Below are 17,614 nucleotides of genomic sequence, written 5' to 3' on the forward strand. Positions count from 1 at the left end.
ATTTCCTGAGCAGTTTACATGTGTGACTCCATGTTACTGATGTCTTACCTAGCTGCAATGTCCATGCAGGTTCATTGAATCCTGGGTCGGGTATCCACCATTCTCTGATCATATATTCTCTGATCATACAGTCATGGCCGTAAATGTTGGCAACCCTGAAATCTTTCAAGAAAATGAAGTATTTCTCACAGAAAAGGTTTGCAGTAACACATCCTTTGCTATACACATGTTTATTCCCTTGGTATGTATTGGAACTAAACCAAAAAAGGAGGTAAAAAAGCTAATTGGACATAATGTCAAACCAAACTCCTAAAATGGCTGGACAAAATTATTGCCACCCTTTCAAAATTGTGGAAAAATAAGATTGTTTCATGCTCCTTTAAACTCACCTGGGGCAAGTAACAGGTGTGAGCAATATAAAAATCACACCTGAAAGCAGATAAAAAGGAGAGAAGTTCACTTAGACTTTGCATTGTGTGTCGGTCTGTGCCACACTAAGCATGGTCAACAGAAAGAGGAGAAGAGAACTGCCTGAGGACTTGAGAACCAAAATTTTGGAAAAATATCAACAATCTCAAGGTTACAAGTCCATCTCCTGAGATCTAGATTTGCCTTTGTCCACAGTGCGCAACATTAGCTACAGTGCCATGGGTTGCAAACTTCTTGATAATCACTGTATCAAGAGAAAAATTTATGAAAGGTGTCAACGCAGGATAGTCCAGATGGTGGATAAGCAGCCCCAAACAAGTTCCAAAGATATTCAAGCTGTCCTGCAGGCTCAGGGAGCATCAGTGTCAGCGCAATCTGTCGACATTTAAATGAAATTAAACACTATGGCAGGAGACCCAGGAGGGGTCTGCTGACACAGAGACCTAAAAAAGCAAGACTACATTTTGCCAAAATGAACTTGAGTAAGCCAAAATCCTTCTGGGAAAACATCTTATGGACAGATGAGACCACGATATAGAGCTTTTTGGTAAAGCACATCATTCTACTGTTTACCGAAATCAGAATAAGGCCTACAAAGAAAAGAACACAGTACCTACAGTGAAATATGGTGGAGGTTCAGGGATGTTTTGGGGGTTGTTCTGCTGCCTTGAATGTGTGCAAGGCATCATGAAATCTGAGGAGTACCAATGGATTTTTGGGTCGCACTGTACAGCCCAGTGTCAGAAAGTTGGGTTTTCATTCAAGATCTTTGGTCTTCCAGCAGAACAATGACCCCAAACATATGTCAAAAAGCACCCAGAAATGGATGGCAACAGAGCGGTGGAGAGTTCTAAAGTGGCCAGCAATGAGTCCAGATCTAAATCCCATTGAACACCTGTGGAGAGATCTTAAAATTGCTGTTGGGAAAAGGCGCCTTCCAATAAGCGAGACCTGGAGCAGTTTGCAAAGGAAGAGTGGTCCAACATTCCGGCTGAGAGGTGTAAGAAGCTTATTGATGGTTATAGGAAGCCACTGATTTCAGTTATTTTTTTTTCCAAAGGGTGTGCAACCAAATATTAAGTTAAGAGTGCCAATAATTTTGTCCAGCCCATTTTTGGAGTTTGGTGTGACATTATGTCCGATTTAACTTTTTTTTTTTTTTTTCCTCCCTTTTTTGTTTTAGTTCCAATATACACAAATGGACTAAATATGTGTATAGCAAAACATGTGTTACTGCAAACCTTTTCTGTGAGAAATACTTCATTTTCTAGAAAAATTTCAGGGGTGCCAACATTTACGGCCATGACTGTGTGTATATGTATATGGTAGTTCAATTAGAGATAAGAAAATCTACTGATACAAGTGTGCTACTCAGTATTGTAAAAGATGAAGAAACCCGATCGCATACATTGTATGCACTCGGCTTTATCTAAAGATCTTGATTTGTTACCTTATAAAATATGAAATAACTGACTGTAGCTGGTGATGACTCCACGATGAAGAACAAAGTTTTGACACATTTTTTATTTGTGCTTTAAATAGATTTATTTCCTTCTCCTTACATTTCCACTTTTTTGATGTTCTTGTCTTCAGCCATTGGGAATGCATATGCAGTGTTAAGCAACGCAGACAAGAGAAAGCAGTATGATCAGTTTGGAGATGAGAAGGTCAGTGCATCGCGACATGGACACGCCGACTTCCACCGAGGCTTTGAAGCTGACATCTCTCCTGAAGACCTCTTCAATATGTTCTTCGGAGGAGGATTTCCTTCTAGTAAGCTCATTTATCGTGCCTTTTCATCAATATCTGTAAAGAGATGGAATCCATCCTGGCTGTGTAGAGAAAATTGCTAAGGCTGGGTTCACACCACGTTTTTGTAATACAGTTCCCAAACACGTTTTCAATTTGAAAACCGTCCGGAACCGTATTGAAAACCGTATGCATTGACTCTCCATTGAGAACCGTATGTCAAAATATGCATCCTGTTGCATCAGTTTTGCGTCTTGTACGGTTTTGTCTTTTCTTTTTTTTTTTCTTTCTTTTTTATTTATTTATTTTTTTTTAACGTACCCAAAACCATAGCCTACCACGGTTTTTGCTCCGGGTGAAAAACCATATTGAAACCATATACGTTTTTTTTTTTTTTTTTTAACATGGGAGTCAATGGGAACCGTACAGAATCGTATGTGCGTACAGTTCCATCCGGTTTTCACCATACAGTTTTTGACTTTGCACAGTTTTTTTTTCTTGAAATTTCAATCAAACAAGTGAAACTTTATTTATAATGGAGTGAAAAGTTAAAAATGTATACGTTTTTTTCTTATAAATGGATGCAACCGGACATCATTTTTCAAACTGTAGACGGATTAAAATTTATACACATGTTTTGATACAGTTTAGTCTGGTTTTGAAGAATCCGTTTTTCATCAAAAACCTGATATTGGAACTGTATTGCAAAAATGTGGTGTGGATGCACCCTTAGTCTGATTATTTATATATTTTTTGCCTTTTAGGTAATGTTCACGTATACAGCAATGGCCGAATGCATTACACATACTCTCAGAGACAGGACAGACGAGAACACCGAGGGGATGTAAGTACTATGTATGAAAATGTTCAGAGCAGAGTTTTCCAAACAATGTCTCCAGCTTTTGCAAAACTACAACTCCTAGCATGCCCTGACAGCCAAAAGCATGCTGGGAGTTGTAGTTTTGCAACAGCTGGAGGCACGCTGTTTGGAAAACCTTGTTTCAGGAATTAGTTCAGTCTGTTGTGTGGCCACTAGGGGGAGCTTGATGACAGGTAGTATACACATAGTGCTGATATACTGTATTATTCATTCCAGATGGTCTGGATAGACTGTAATCTCATCCATCCCATCCAAAATAAATTCTTAACGAATAGTAAATTAGAAGCACAACAGCTTAGCAAATACTGTTTTTATTTTATTTTTTTATAACAGTATTTAACCTCTTAAGGACTGGGCCATTTTTTCATTTTTGCACTTTCGTTTTTCCTCCTCACCTTCTAAAAATCATAACTCTTTCAATTTTCCACCAACAGACCCATATGAGGGCTTTTTTTTTTTTTTTTTTTTGAGCCACCAATTTAACTTTTTTTAATTACATCAATCATTTCACCACATCTACAGCGAAACCAGAAAAAAAATATTTATGGAGGAAAATTGAAAAAAAAAAGCCATTTTTGTAGTTTTGGGGGGCTTTCCATTCTACACAGTGCACTTTTCAGTAAAAATGACACCTTATATTTATTCTGCAGGTCCATACAGTCGCAAGGATACCTAATTCATATAGGTTTTATTTAATTTTACTACTTTTAGTAATTATAACTACATGCACCAAAATTAGTACAGTGGTTCCTCAACATACGATGGTAATTCGTTCCAAACGACCCATCGTTTGTCGAATCCATCGTATGTTGAGGAATTCGTGCAATGTAAAGTATAGGAAGTTATACTCACCTGTCCCCGCCACTCCGGACCTCGTCCTCACTGCTCCCGATGCTGTCCCGCTGCTCCGGTGTCTTGTTCGGGATCCTCCGGCTTCTTCTGCAGGGTCTGGACCTCTCTTTCTGGTGACGTTATTACGTAATAACGACGCCGGAAAGCGAGGCCCGGACCCTGGAGAAGATACAGAAGACGCCGGAGGATCCCTAAGTGGACCCGGAGCAGCAGGGATAGGTGAGTGAACCTGTCTGGGATGCTTAAACTGCTATCCGACAGCAGCTTAAGCATTTTGAGCTGTTGGATAGTAGTTAATGCGATGGCCCCGACATATAAAAGCATCGTATGTCGATGCTGACATCGACATGCGATGGCCTCTGAGAGGCCATTGTATCTCGATTTGATCATATGTCGGGGCCATCGCATGTTGGGGGGTTACTGTATGTTTAAAATTGTCATCTTCTGACCCCTATAACTTTTTTTTTATTTTTCCGCATATGGGGATGTATGAAGGCTAATTTTTTGCGCCATGAGCTGAAGTTTTTATCGGTACCATTTTTGTTTTGCACTTTGGAATTTTATTTAACCCCTTGCAGCAAATGGATGTTCAATAACATCCATCTGCGGCAACCGAGGTATGATGCGTCCTGGTTGCTATAAGCAACCAGGACCCACGGCTAATGCCGGACATCGCCGATCGGGCTCATGTCCAGCGTTAACCCTTTAGATGTGGTGATCAAACTAGATCGCCGCGTCTAAAATGAAAGTGAACATTGCAGGTTAGAACAGTGGTGCTGTTTGGGTCCGGTGCAGTGAAATCGCGGCATCCCGAACAGCTTGCAGGACGCAAGGAGGATCCCTCCTCACTTCCTCGCTGTCTGATCGCCGAATGACTGCTCTGTGCCTGAGATCCAAAAAATTCCAAAGTTCAAAATAGTGTATATTTGGTCACTTTTTATATCATGAAAAAATGAATAAAAAGTGATCAAAAAGTCTGATAAAAAAAAAAATGGTACAGGTAAAAACTTCAGATCACGGCGCAAAAAAAGAGCCCTCATACCGCCCCATACGTGGAAAAATAAAAAAGTTGTATGGGACAGAAGATGACAATTTTAAACACGTATTGTTTTAACTGTGTGGACCTACAGAATAAAGAGATGGTGGCATTTTGACCGAAATATGTGCTGTGTAGAAACAGAAGCCCCCAAAAGTTACAAAATGGTGTTTTTCTTCAATTTTGTCGCAAAATTATTATTTTTTTTGTTTTGCTGTCGATTTTTGGGTAAAATGACTGATGTCATTACAAAGAAGAATTGGTGGCGCAAAAAATAAGCCATCATATGGATTTTTAGGTGTAAAATTGAAAGGGTTATGATTTTTTAAAAGGTAAGGAGGAAAAAATGAAAGTGGAAAAAATGCTCGGTCCTTAAGGCGGTTAAGCATAAATCACATTTATTAACTTTATTTTTTATTTTTTCCTTTTTTTTTTTTGCACAATTTTTTAGTCTCCAGAATTCTTCTGATTGCATACACTGTTTAAAGCTATGCCATAGCATAGCAGTGATCAGTGTTATCGGCACTCTGTTGTTCCAGCCTGCTGAGCAGGCATGGAGCAGCAGATCACCGATCGGACGAATAGGAGACAGGTACCCTCCCCCCATCCTCTCAGCTGTTCGTGATGCCACGATTTCACCATGGTGGTCGCGAACAGCCTGACTGAGCTGCCGGGAACCTATTACTTTCACTTTAGATGCTGCAATCAACTTTGATGGCCGCGTCTTAAGGGGTTAATGGCGCCCATCACCGCAATCGGTGATATCCGACATTAGACACGGGTCCTGGCAGCTGATAGCCGCAGGAACCCCCGGCTATGACGCGGGGTCAGCCTGTGACCCCGCATCATAGCAGCGGGGCAGGACCAGGGCGTACAGGTACGCCTTTGGTCCCCAACAGGTTAAAAGGTAAATGTGTCCACACAATACACTGGTAAAATAAGTATTACTTGTGGGTTAAGGTACCAGTGAGTAGAGGGATGTGTGAAGTCTATTGGGTTGGATCTTTTTTTGAAACATGTTTTATAAAAATGTTCCCTCTGCTAAAGTCTGGAACCTGAAGCTGTCAGTGCTTTTTCCTGCCTGAATGAACAGACCACATTGTCCATATATTACATGCTAAAACCTGTGAACATTTTATATCTCTGTCCAGGGAAGTCTGGGAATGTTCGTCCAGTTGATGCCCATTTTAATCCTGATAATCGTGTCTGCCCTGAGTCAGATGATGGTGTCCAATCCGCCTTACAGCCTGAGCCACAGACCGTAAGTACATGCAGTCTTTTCCCTGATTGGTTCTGATCTCTGCTTGTCTTCATCTGTCAAGTAGATTTTGATATAGGTAGCTTTGTTTGCTAGTATGTGGCTTTGGACCTGTTCACACTGACATGGACCTATCTGTTGTTGATTTAGTTAGTCAGGTTTCTGTTTAGAGAGACTTTTCACATTTAATGTTTTTTTTTCTATTGTTGACACAATATAAATCCATTCTTATGCCTAGAAAGCTTATTGGATATCCAGATTTCTCCCATTCATGTTTTGCCAAGCCCTGTTGCTAATGAAGAGCTTGTCCATATGTCCTATTATATAGTGTGATATAGTGCATTTGGACAAGAGATGTCCTGATCAGTCTCATCTCAATCAAAGACTTCATAGCTTATTTTTCTGGCTAAGGCTGGGTTCACACTATGTTTATCCCATTCAGGGACTGGATCCAGCTGGGGGGATGGGAAAACCGGGCACTCCTGTACCCTAGCCGGATTTGGCCAGTATCTCATTCATGCCACGGTTTTAGGTCCGGTCACAAAACCGGATACGGGGCAAAAATGAGCCAACCGGACTCCCTATCTGACTCTGGTTGGGTCATTCAAATGAATGAGATGCGGACCAGGTCCGGCTGGGGTATGGGAGTGCCCGATTTTCATTCCCCCTTCCGGATCCGTTTCCCGTTTTAATAAAATGTGGTGTGAACCCAGCCTTACAGCTGTATAACCTCTCATGCCACCATTATTTAGGGACTTGATGTAAAGTAAGTCATATGCATGTCAGCTTTTGACCAAGCACTTGTTTGGCCAACAGCGATCTCTCCCAATGCCACCATACCCTTAGATGGCCAGCTCAGCCAAGAGTTTGTGTTTTCTGAATAGACAAATGGATTGAAACCCAACCTGCCCGACCTTCTGTCCCCTGATTTCTTCTGTTGGGGAAGAGTTGTGAGGCCTCTATACATACGGCACCACAGCTGGCTGGTACTGCAGTAAAAGGCAGGTTCAGCCGCTGCATGTCTAAAGTGTATGGAGTCTCTTCACAGCACTTCCACCAAATAGAATTATACTTGAAATCAGTGGTAGGAAGATGTTGTCAAAACCTGTGTAAAGGTACAGTGGAGCAGTTTCCCATAGCAACCAATCAGATTCCAGCTTTTGTTTTAAAAAGGCCTCTAAAAAATGAAAGCTGCAATCTGGTTGCTATGGGAAACTGCTTCACTTACCTTTACACAGGTTATCATAAATCTCCTACTAGGTGTCCATGTATAGCAATGGAGCAGCTTTCCAAGGCACTAAAAAACAAACAAAAAAATACATTCTTATAAGACAAAATACCTAAGGTTGGATCATACAGAAAAAAACAAATTTGTTCTGCCTGCAAGTTGGGTTCTGCTTATAACTTTGTTCAGGGCTGAAACAACTAATGGATAATGATAAAGGTAGTTTGCGCAGGCAGGACAATATAAGCTGGCCACATGCATGGTACAGAGGTACACTATAGCGCTCATGGTCCTTTATAGAAATTCTATATACTATACCGCTATAGACCTCTGCACCGTGCATGTGGCCAGCTTCTGTAGAGGTCCATTACCATGAGCCTGATACTGTACTTCTATATACCTCTGCACCGTGCATGTGGTCAGCTTTTGTAGAGGTCCATTACCATGAGCCTGATACTGTACTTCTATATACCTCTGCACCGTGCATGTGGTCAGCTTTTGTAGAGGTCCATTACCATGAGCCTGATACTGCACTTCTATATACCTCTGCACCGTGCATGTGGCCAGCTTCTATTGAGGCCCATGAGCCTGATACTGTACTTCTATATACCTCTGCACCGTGCATGTGGTCAGCTTTTGTAGAGGTCCATTACCATGAGCCTGATACTGTACTTCTATATACCTCTGCACCGTGCATGTGGTCAGCTTCTGTAGAGGTCCATTACCATGAGCCTGATACTGCACTTCTATATACCTCTGCACTGTGCATGTGGCCAGCTTCTATTGAGGCCCATGAGCCTGATACTGTACTTCTATATACCTCTGCACCGTGCATGTGGCCAGCTTCTGTAGAGGTCCATTACCATGAGCCTGATACTGTACTTCTATATACCTCTGCACCATGCATGTGGCCAGCTTCTGTAGAGGTCCATTACCATGAGCCTGATACTGTACTTCTATATACCTCTGCACTGTGCATGTGGCCAGCTTCTGTAGAGGTCCATTACCATGAGCCTGATACTGTACTTCTATATACCTCTGCACTGTGCATGTGGCCAGCTTCTGTAGAGGTCCATTACCATGAGCCTGATACTGCACTTCTATATACCTCTGCACTGTGCATGTGGCCAGCTTCTATTGAGGCCCATGAGCCTGATACTGTACTTCTATATACCTCTGCACCATGCATGTGGCCAGCTTCTGTAGAGGACCATTACCATGAGCCTGATACTGTACTTCTATATACCTCTGCACTGTGCATGTGGCCAGCTTCTGTAGAGGTCCATTACCATGAGCCTGATACTGTACTTCTATATACCTCTGCACTGTGCATGTGGCCAGCTTCTGTAGAGGTCCATTACCATGAGCCTGATACTGCACTTCTATATACCTCTGCACTGTGCATGTGGCCAGCTTCTATTGAGGCCCATGAGCCTGATACTGTACTTCTATATACCTCTGCACCATGCATGTGGCCAGCTTCTGTAGAGGACCATTACCATGAGCCTGATACTGTACTTCTATATACCTCTGCACTGTGCATGTGGCCAGCTTCTGTAGAGGTCCATTACCATGAGCCTGATACTGTACTTCTATATACCTCTGCACTGTGCATGTGGCCAGCTTCTGTAGAGGTCCATTACCATGAGCCTGATACTGTACTTCTATATACCTCTGCACTGAGCATGTGGCCAGCTTCTGTAGAGGTCCATTACCATGAGCCTGATACTGCACTTCTATATACCTCTGCACTGTGCATGTGGCCAGCTTCTATTGAGGCCCATGAGCCTGATACTGTACTTCTATATACCTCTGCACCATGCATGTGGCCAGCTTCTGTAGAGGTCCATTACCATGAGCCTGATACTGTACTTCTATATACCTCTGCACTGTGCATGTGGCCAGCTTCTGTAGAGGTCCATTACCATGAGCCTGATACTGTACTTCTATATACCTCTGCACTGTGCATGTGGCCAGCTTCTGTAGAGGTCCATTACCATGAGCCTGATACTGTACTTCTATATACCTCTGCACTGTGCATGTGGCCAGCTTCTGTAGAGGTCCATTACCATGAGCCTGATACTGTACTTCTATATACCTCTGCACTGTGCATGTGGCCAGCTTCTGTAGAGGTCCATTACCATGAGCCTGATACTGTACTTCTATATACCTCTGCACTGTGCATGTGGCCAGCTTCTGTAGAGGTCCATTACCATGAGCCTGATACTGTACTTCTTTATACCTCTGCACTGTGCATGTGGCCAGCTTCTGTAGAGATCCATGAGCCCGATACTGTACTTCTATATACCTCTGCACCGTGCATGTGGCCAGCTTCTGTAGAGGTCCATTACCATGAGCCTGATACTGTACTTCTTTATACCTCTGCACTGTGCATGTGGCCAGCTTCTGTAGAGGTCCATGAGCCTGATACTGTACTTCTATATACCTCTGCACTGTGCATGTGGCCAGCTTCTATTGAGGCCCATGAGCCTGATACTGTACTTCTATATACCTCTGCACTGTGCATGTCGCCAGCTTCTATTGAGGCCCATGAGCCTGATACTGTACCTGTTTATTATACATCACCATCCTATCAAAATGTATACTGGCAGTTGCCCCATTCGTGCATTTACTTTGCAGGACTCAAAAGCATAGTCTGCTGTGCTTTTGAGTCACTAGTTGACATTAAAGGACAAGTCTTGTGCTCAAAAACTTATCCTCTATCTGACGGAGCGGTGGGGGGGGGGGGAGAGTGAATGGGCTCCTGCGCTCGGACCCCCCCGCAATCTAAAACTTATCCCTTATCCTCCGGATAGGGAATACGTTTTTGATCATGAGACTTGTCCTTTAAAGTGAAAGGGGTGTGCTAATACATTGGCATCCCATTTTGACAGGATGCCAATGTATAAAATAGGTCTAGAGTATAGTAAACAATTGGGATGCAGGGGTAGTTGGGTTTCTGTTGGAGATCATATTTACTGCTATTGACTCATTGTGCTGGTTCTTTTATATGCAGGTCAGTGGGTCATATACACAAGAGGTTCACTGAGCACCTTAAGGTCCCATTTTATGTGTCTGACAGCTTTGAGACAGAATATACTGGCAATAATCTACGAAATGTAGAAAGAAGCGTAGAAGAAGACTTTATAGCCAATCTAAGGAATAACTGCTGGAAGGAGAAGCAGCAGAGTAAGTACAGTAAACTTGAAAAGTGGAGAGTAAAACATGCCTAGAGCTCGATAGATAGATAACAAAATTGGATGTCCCCACAGACATAAACAGAATCTACTAGTGTATAGCCAATCTAACCTTTAGATCAGGGACAATGCTATGACAGTCTGCATTCTATTACATGTAGAAATGTCACAATTCACTACTTACATTAAATGCAATAATGCAGTATATTTTCATCAGAGGATTCAGTTAAATGTAAACAGTAGAGATGAGCGAACTTACAGTAAATTCGATTCATCACAAACTTCTCGGCTCGGAAGTTGATGACTTATCCTGCGTAAATTAGTTCAGCCTTCAGGTGCTCCGGTGGGCTGGAAAAGGTGGATACATTCCTAGGAAAGAGTCTCCTAGGACTGTATCCACCTTTTCCAGCCCACCGGAGCACCTGAAAGCTGAACTAATTTATGCAGGAAAAGTCATCAACTGCCGAGCCGAGAAGTTTGTGACGAATCGAATTTACTGTAAGTTTGCTCATCTCTAGTAAACAGCTATAGTAATTTTTCATACAATTAGTTATGCTTTTAAGGGTTACTCAGCCCCTATCCTTTGGATAGGGGATAAGATGTCTAGGGGCGAAGATGTCTGATCGCGGGGGTCCCGCTGCTGGAACACCCCCGCGAACTCTGCTGTGGCACCGCAGTCATCAGGTGCACAAAGCGGACTTCGCTCCATGCCTGATGACTAGCGATGCTGCGCTGACTCCTCCATCGTGACGTCGACATGCCCCCTCCCGTAGACTTGCATTGAGGGGTGTGGTTGTGATGTCATGAGGGGGTGTGGCCATGACATCATTAGCCTCCGGTGCAGCAGCCGGCATTCTAAAGGAATGCGGCGTACCCTTTTAAGTGAACACTCTGACCAATCAAGTTCACTTTTTGTTGAGTTGTAGATGTAATGTCAGCATATAGAGAAAGCATAAAGTCACAACATGGATGAATCCCTGATGTATATTTTCAAGTAGGGATGAGCAAATCCACAGAAAGCCTTTGGTTCTTACACAATAGTTTGGTCAGTTGTTCTGTTCTGCACCAAAAAAATTGACCAAAATATAGTGTGCGTACCCAGCCAAAGATTTGCTGAATCTGCTGTTGATCAATTTCTTCTCGTAAAAGTGATTCCACTTTCCAAGAGTTCTGGTTCACCAGAAAAGTCTGGTATGAGGCTGAGGTGTCCTAAAACTGTGTCTTACCAGATGTCTTAGGGGAATCAATATACTAGGGAAGCAGAACAACGTTTTCAAAACGAGACCAATCCATGGCCAATTCAGCAAATCTAGTTGTAGATTCACACAACTCAATTTACAAGCATTCACTATAACCTATAATCCACTAGTGCAGAATAGATCATATTCTAAAATGATAACCTGCATGAAATGGTTAATGTTAACTATTTTCAGCTGTGTGATTGATGCTTCATGTGAAGGTGACTCCGCTAACTTTTCTGTTTACTTTCAGAGGAGGGATTACTGTACAGAGCTCGATACTTTGGGGACGCTGACCTGTACCAGAGAGCACAAAGGATGGGTACCCCAAGTTGTAACAGACTGACTGAAGTCCAGGCCTCAATGCATGGCTAGTCTCTGCTTAGCACAATGGAGTAAGCACAGGTGCCTACTTACCAACTTTCTGGGTTCACTAAAGCCTGTGTCATATTTGCCTATGGAAAAATTGTCAAGTGTTCTTAACAAAAAAAAGGGTATTCTGGGGGAATTTTCAAATCACTGGTGCCAGAAAGTTATACATATTTCTAAATAACCTCTATTTAAAAATCTCAATTCTTCCATTACTTATCAGCTGCTGTGTGCCCTGAGGTCATTCATGCAGTTCTTTCCTATCCTACAGGGTGCTCCCTGCTGCCTCCTCTATCTATTTTGGGAATTGTCCAGAGCACAAGCAAATTCCAAGAGAAAACATCTCCTGCTGTGGACAGTTCATGACACATACAGCAGGGAGCATTCTGTCAAACTGGAAAGAACTACAAACAAAATATTATTTTTTTTCTGTAAAATACCCCATTTAATATTTTACAGAAAAGTACGGGGGAGTGAGAGCATTGCTATTTTATATACTTCTGTAAAATCAGCAGACAAACAGTAGGAACCAAACATTACATAATACCAGCAGTAAGAGGCACCAGAAGCAAATCCCGTGGCTTGTCCTTATCACGACTGAGCGGAGAGACACAGTCAACTACCGTAATCGTTTACATTGCCAACAATTTGTGTTCTTCTACAGTATGCAACAATTTTAGTGTAAGAGCACATACTTCTCATGCTCCGATCATACCAGCCCAGCATTATTTTATACATTTACTTATAGTGCTTCTATTTAATGAGAGCCGGTCAATGGTTTTACTAGTGAGGTCTGCTCCAAATGCAGTATAGATTCGTATGTGAGACACTTCTTATTTCATTAAAGGGGTAATCCAAGTTTTCTTATATTTCTCGAACCTTTCCCAGCATTCTGTGCAGCTCGAGTAAAAGCATCAATAAATAGGATAATTCTGAATATTTTTTTTTTCACTTGCTTGCACTTTCCCACTGTAAGCTTAATGGAGTACTCCACTGGACGCTGTTTTTGCGCTGCGGTGGTCAGCCATGCCCCTCATGACATCACTGTCACGCCCCCTCTATGCAAGTCTATGGGAGGGGGCGTGACGGTAGTCACGCCCCCTCTCATTGACTTGCATTGGGGGGGGGCATGGCCGACCACCACAGCGCGAAAACAGCGCTCGGAACATTTACTGCTGAACGCTGGCCAGTGTAGTACCCCTTTAAGACTTGTGTTTGTGAGTTTATAGCAGGGGAATGCAAGTGAGCAGATAGATTGAAATGACAGATTCTTTCTTCCTGTTTCTTTGTTTTGTGAGACAGTCCATTTAAAACTTTTTTTTTTTTTAATGATTTTATACATTATTTTCCACAATGGAAAATCCACAGCAGATTTTGTTCCTACCTATAATGGGTTTGCTTCAAACATGCAGCAGATTATGTATATCTGAATGTACCCTCAGAGCCCATGCACACTATGAAACATTTAAAAATACAGTATAATCTGCACACAGCCTAGAGCAGGAGAAGTTTAGCAGATTGAGATTCTCGAGAACGAGAGAGGGAGAGGGAGAGGGAGATAGAGAGAGAGAGAGAGAGAGAGAGAGGGGGGGGGGAGAACACAAACAACTTGTAATATATTCATGTAGATCTCTGATCATTCTGGGCTAAGTATTCAAGTAGGTGGTCCTGCTCAGTGATTGACAGCCATCTGTAGAAGTGTGCATATAGAGAGCTGTCAATCACTGAACAGTACCACCCACCTGATATGCAAATAAGGAGAGCTCTTTCAGCCAGGGCTGGAGACAGCTAGCTGCAATGACTTGGCACCTCTTTCCCAACTGAATATACAACTATGGGTTCTGTAAAATGGCACAGACATTCAGAGTAAATCGTACACCGTTGTGTGTTCCCTTTAACACAGTGTAAGTGCATTTCCTAAAGTTTGGTGCTGTCGGCCATTTTCAGTACATTCTGAATACTTTGTCCTGTTTTTTGCAGATATTCGAAGTAGCTGGAAATCTTTGGCAATACACTATGTTCCAAGAGACACGTGGCCTCGGTTCCTGCTGGGGGGCCTGGAGCGCATTGTTCCCTAGTGCGTTACTGACTCTTCAACCTGATTTAAAAATTCAGAAATGTCAAAGCACAATCCTCTTGACATTTTTCGGCACTGGATGCTATACAAGCAGGACTGAACCTCCTCTCAGCTTCTTCCCACTACCCCGATACATTGCCCATAGACTTTACACTCTCCTCTAGGATAATATAAGCTCTGCTGCAGTTGGGAAGAAGATGACCTTCTGTGCGCCAAGAAGCCAGATCCCCGAGACTGTGGCCTGATTACTATGACTAACCGTACCGGAATCTGAAGACTTTTAGAACAAAGAGATGAAAAGAGAAAATCTATTTAGAATTAATTTATAGCTGTATATATGTTGTACTTTTCAAGAGAATTAATTCAGCAGCTCCTCTATTTAAACCGTTGTGTGAATCTTTGTGTTGGCGTTGGCCAAAAGCTGAGTCTTTCGTATTTAAAATAATTGCATCGACTGAAGTATATATAATAAATTTAGAGACAATTTAAATGTGTACATTTCATTGTTTCCTTTTAGGAGAGAGTATTGAAAATTGTGGTCTTAAAGGGTTACTCCACTGGCCAGCGTTCGGAAGTAAATGTTCCAAACGCTGTTATCGCGCTGCAGGGGTCAGCCATGCCCCTCGTGACATCTTTGCCATGCCCTGTCAATGCAAGTCACGCCCCCTCCCATTGACTTGCATTGAGGGGCGTGACCATGATGTCACGAGGGGCGTGGCCGACCCCTGCGGCGCGAAAACAGCGTTCGGAACATTTGCTTTCGAACGCTGGCCAGTGGAGTAACCCTTTGAGGCAAATCTCAGATTCTGCTTTGCTTTAATAGCTGTTTATGTATTTCACAACATTTCTGGCCTGGTGGACATACCCTGGTTTTCAAACTTCCACTATGCTGGCAATAAGAACCCAAACTCACACAGATATTCCTATTGGTTGTAATATCTTCTTAATGTGTAGAAGAAGACCATATTGCATATGTATCTGACCGTTATCACTGTATTGTCGGATGCAAGAAATGCTGCATCTTTTATTTGCAGCTTTAGGGGGCTTTCACACTGCACTGAAATGCTGCAGATTTGTTCGGGATTTGGAGCTCCCATATTGCAGTAAAAACTAGGTTTATATTGCATTTGAGCAGTATGAATCCGTGGGCATCACGCCAAAAACAGGATGCCGACATATATACTGAAACAGAAAGCAAAGGGCACCATTAATTTCAATGACTTTAATAGCGTATGCAATATTTTAAGCAGATTGGACAAAGCAGGAGATCCTTTCCACTTAAAATATTCCATACCTCCCAAACCCAGACTTACTGAACGACTCACTTCCAACCATTGAAATGAATGGTGCCCCCTGCTCTCTGTTACAATGTATGTCTGCTTTATGTTTTCAGTGGAATACTTTTGACAGACTGCTAAAAGGCAGTATAAACCTAGCCAACTGGAAAAATCCACAACAGACCTACAGCATTTGAGTTGTGTGAAAGTACCCTTTGGCTAGGTTCACACATCAAAAAATTTATGAACATATTTAACGTCTGCATCTTTCTTAATCTGCAAAAAAAAATCTGCAATTTCTTTTTACTGCTTATACAGCCCTTTTTATGTGGATTACAGGCAAAAAATTTGTGCATTAAATATGTTGGTACAATTTTCCAATATGAGAACTTATCATTAGGCTATGACTCCTCTGCTCAGCGTTTGGAACAAAATGTTCTGAACGCTTAGGCTAGGTTCACACTACGGAATTACCGCCTGCAATTCCGCTTTGAAATTGGAGGCAGAAATTCCGCTTGCTAAAATGTATAGTGTAGTGAATGGATTTCCTTTCACAAATTCAAACTTCATAATTTGTGAACGGAAAATCTGCTTGGAAATTTCCGCCTGAAGAATGGCGTTGCTCATTCTTCTGACGGAAATACTCGCAGAACACATTGCAGTCTATTGGAGACTGCACTGTCCGCACGGTCTTAGCGCCGACTGATTCAGCCAGCACTGGCCGCACTCGGAAGTTTTCTGCCCGGAGATTCCGTAGTGTGAACCTGGCCTTAGAGCCAGCAGTGTCCACAGTGCTCTCTGCGGACACCTATGTCCATGCCAGGAACTGTCTGGAGCAGAAGAGGTTTGCTATGGGGATTTGCTCCTACTTTGGACAATTCCTGACAGGGCAGAGATGTCAGCAGAGAGCACTGTGCACAGATAGAAAAGAAATTCAAAAAGAAAAGAACTTTCTCTGTAGTAAACAGCAGCTGATAAGTACTAAAAGGATTAAGGATTTTTTTTATTTTATAGAAGTAATTTACAAATCTGTTTAACTTTCTGGCACCAGTTTATTTAAAATAAATAGTTTTCCACCGGAGTACCCCTTTAACCTCTTAAGGACACAGGTCGTACCTGTACGCCCTGCGCCCGGTCCCGGCGGCTAATAGCGTGCGACACCGATCGTTGTGCCGCGCGCTATTAACCCTTTAGACGCGGCGTTCAAAATTGATCACCGCGTCTGAAATGAAAGTAAAGGCTTCCCGGCAGCTCAGTGGGGCTGATCGTGAAATCGCGATGTCCCGATCAGCTAGGACGCAGCAGCAGGGTCTCTTACCTGCCTCTGTCTCGTCCAATCGGCAATTGATTGCTCCAAGCAAGAAATCCAGGCTTGAGCAATCGACTGCCGATAACACTGATCTTTGCCGTGTCAATGCATGGCAATGATCTGTGTATGAGATTGGTATGTGCAGTGAAATAGCCACCAGGGGGGCTATAACACTGCAAAAAAATTGTGTTTAAAAAAAAGGAAGAAAAAGTTAATAAAGATCATTTAACCGTTCCCTAATAAAAGTAAGAATCACCCCCCCCCCCCCCCTTCCCATTAAAGAAAAAAGTGTAAATAAAAATAAACATATGTGGCATCGCTGCGTGTGGAAATGTCCGAACTATAAAAATATATCATTAAACGCCACGGTTAATGGCGTACATGCAAGAAAATTCCAAAGTCCAAAATAGTGTATTTTTGGTCACTTTTTATATCATGAATAAAAAGCAATCAAAAGGTCAGATCAAAAAATGAGCCCTATTCAGCCCGTTCACGGAAAAATAAAAAAGTTATAGAGGTCAGAAGATGACAATTTTAAACGTATACATTTTCCTGCATGTAGATTTTTTCAGATGTAATACAAAATCAAACCTATATAAGTAGGGTATCATTTTAACCATATGGACCTACAGAATGAAGGTGTCATTTTTACCAAAAAACGCACTGCGTAGAAACAAGCCCCGAAAAGTTACAAAATGGCATTTTTTCTTAAATTTTT

The 17,614-nt window shown here is 42.3% G+C and overlaps 1 protein-coding gene across 2 annotated transcripts in view; it reads left to right on the forward strand.

Annotated features, from left to right (window-relative positions):
• The window catches only part of DNAJB12 (DnaJ heat shock protein family (Hsp40) member B12), a 62,239-nt gene extending 47,425 nt beyond the window's left edge, over nucleotides 1-14,814 (forward strand). Inside the window, exons 4-9 of one of the 2 annotated variants that reach the window (XM_056530459.1) lie at nucleotides 2,023-2,202; nucleotides 2,943-3,022; nucleotides 6,098-6,207; nucleotides 10,446-10,618; nucleotides 12,118-12,269; nucleotides 14,214-14,814. In XM_056530459.1, coding sequence (XP_056386434.1) covers nucleotides 2,023-2,202; nucleotides 2,943-3,022; nucleotides 6,098-6,207; nucleotides 10,446-10,618; nucleotides 12,118-12,239 — 665 coding nt within the window. In that variant the 3' untranslated portion in view covers nucleotides 12,240-12,269; nucleotides 14,214-14,814. The remainder of the gene's footprint in view (nucleotides 1-2,022; nucleotides 2,203-2,942; nucleotides 3,023-6,097; nucleotides 6,208-10,445; nucleotides 10,619-12,117; nucleotides 12,270-14,213) is intronic. The other variant, XM_056530458.1, reaches the window with a different exon arrangement.
• Nucleotides 14,815-17,614: the final 2,800 nt, after the last annotated feature.

The sequence above is a fragment of the Hyla sarda genome, chromosome 7 (genome assembly GCF_029499605.1).
Source record: "Hyla sarda isolate aHylSar1 chromosome 7, aHylSar1.hap1, whole genome shotgun sequence".
Lineage (NCBI taxonomy): Eukaryota > Metazoa > Chordata > Amphibia > Anura > Hylidae > Hyla > Hyla sarda.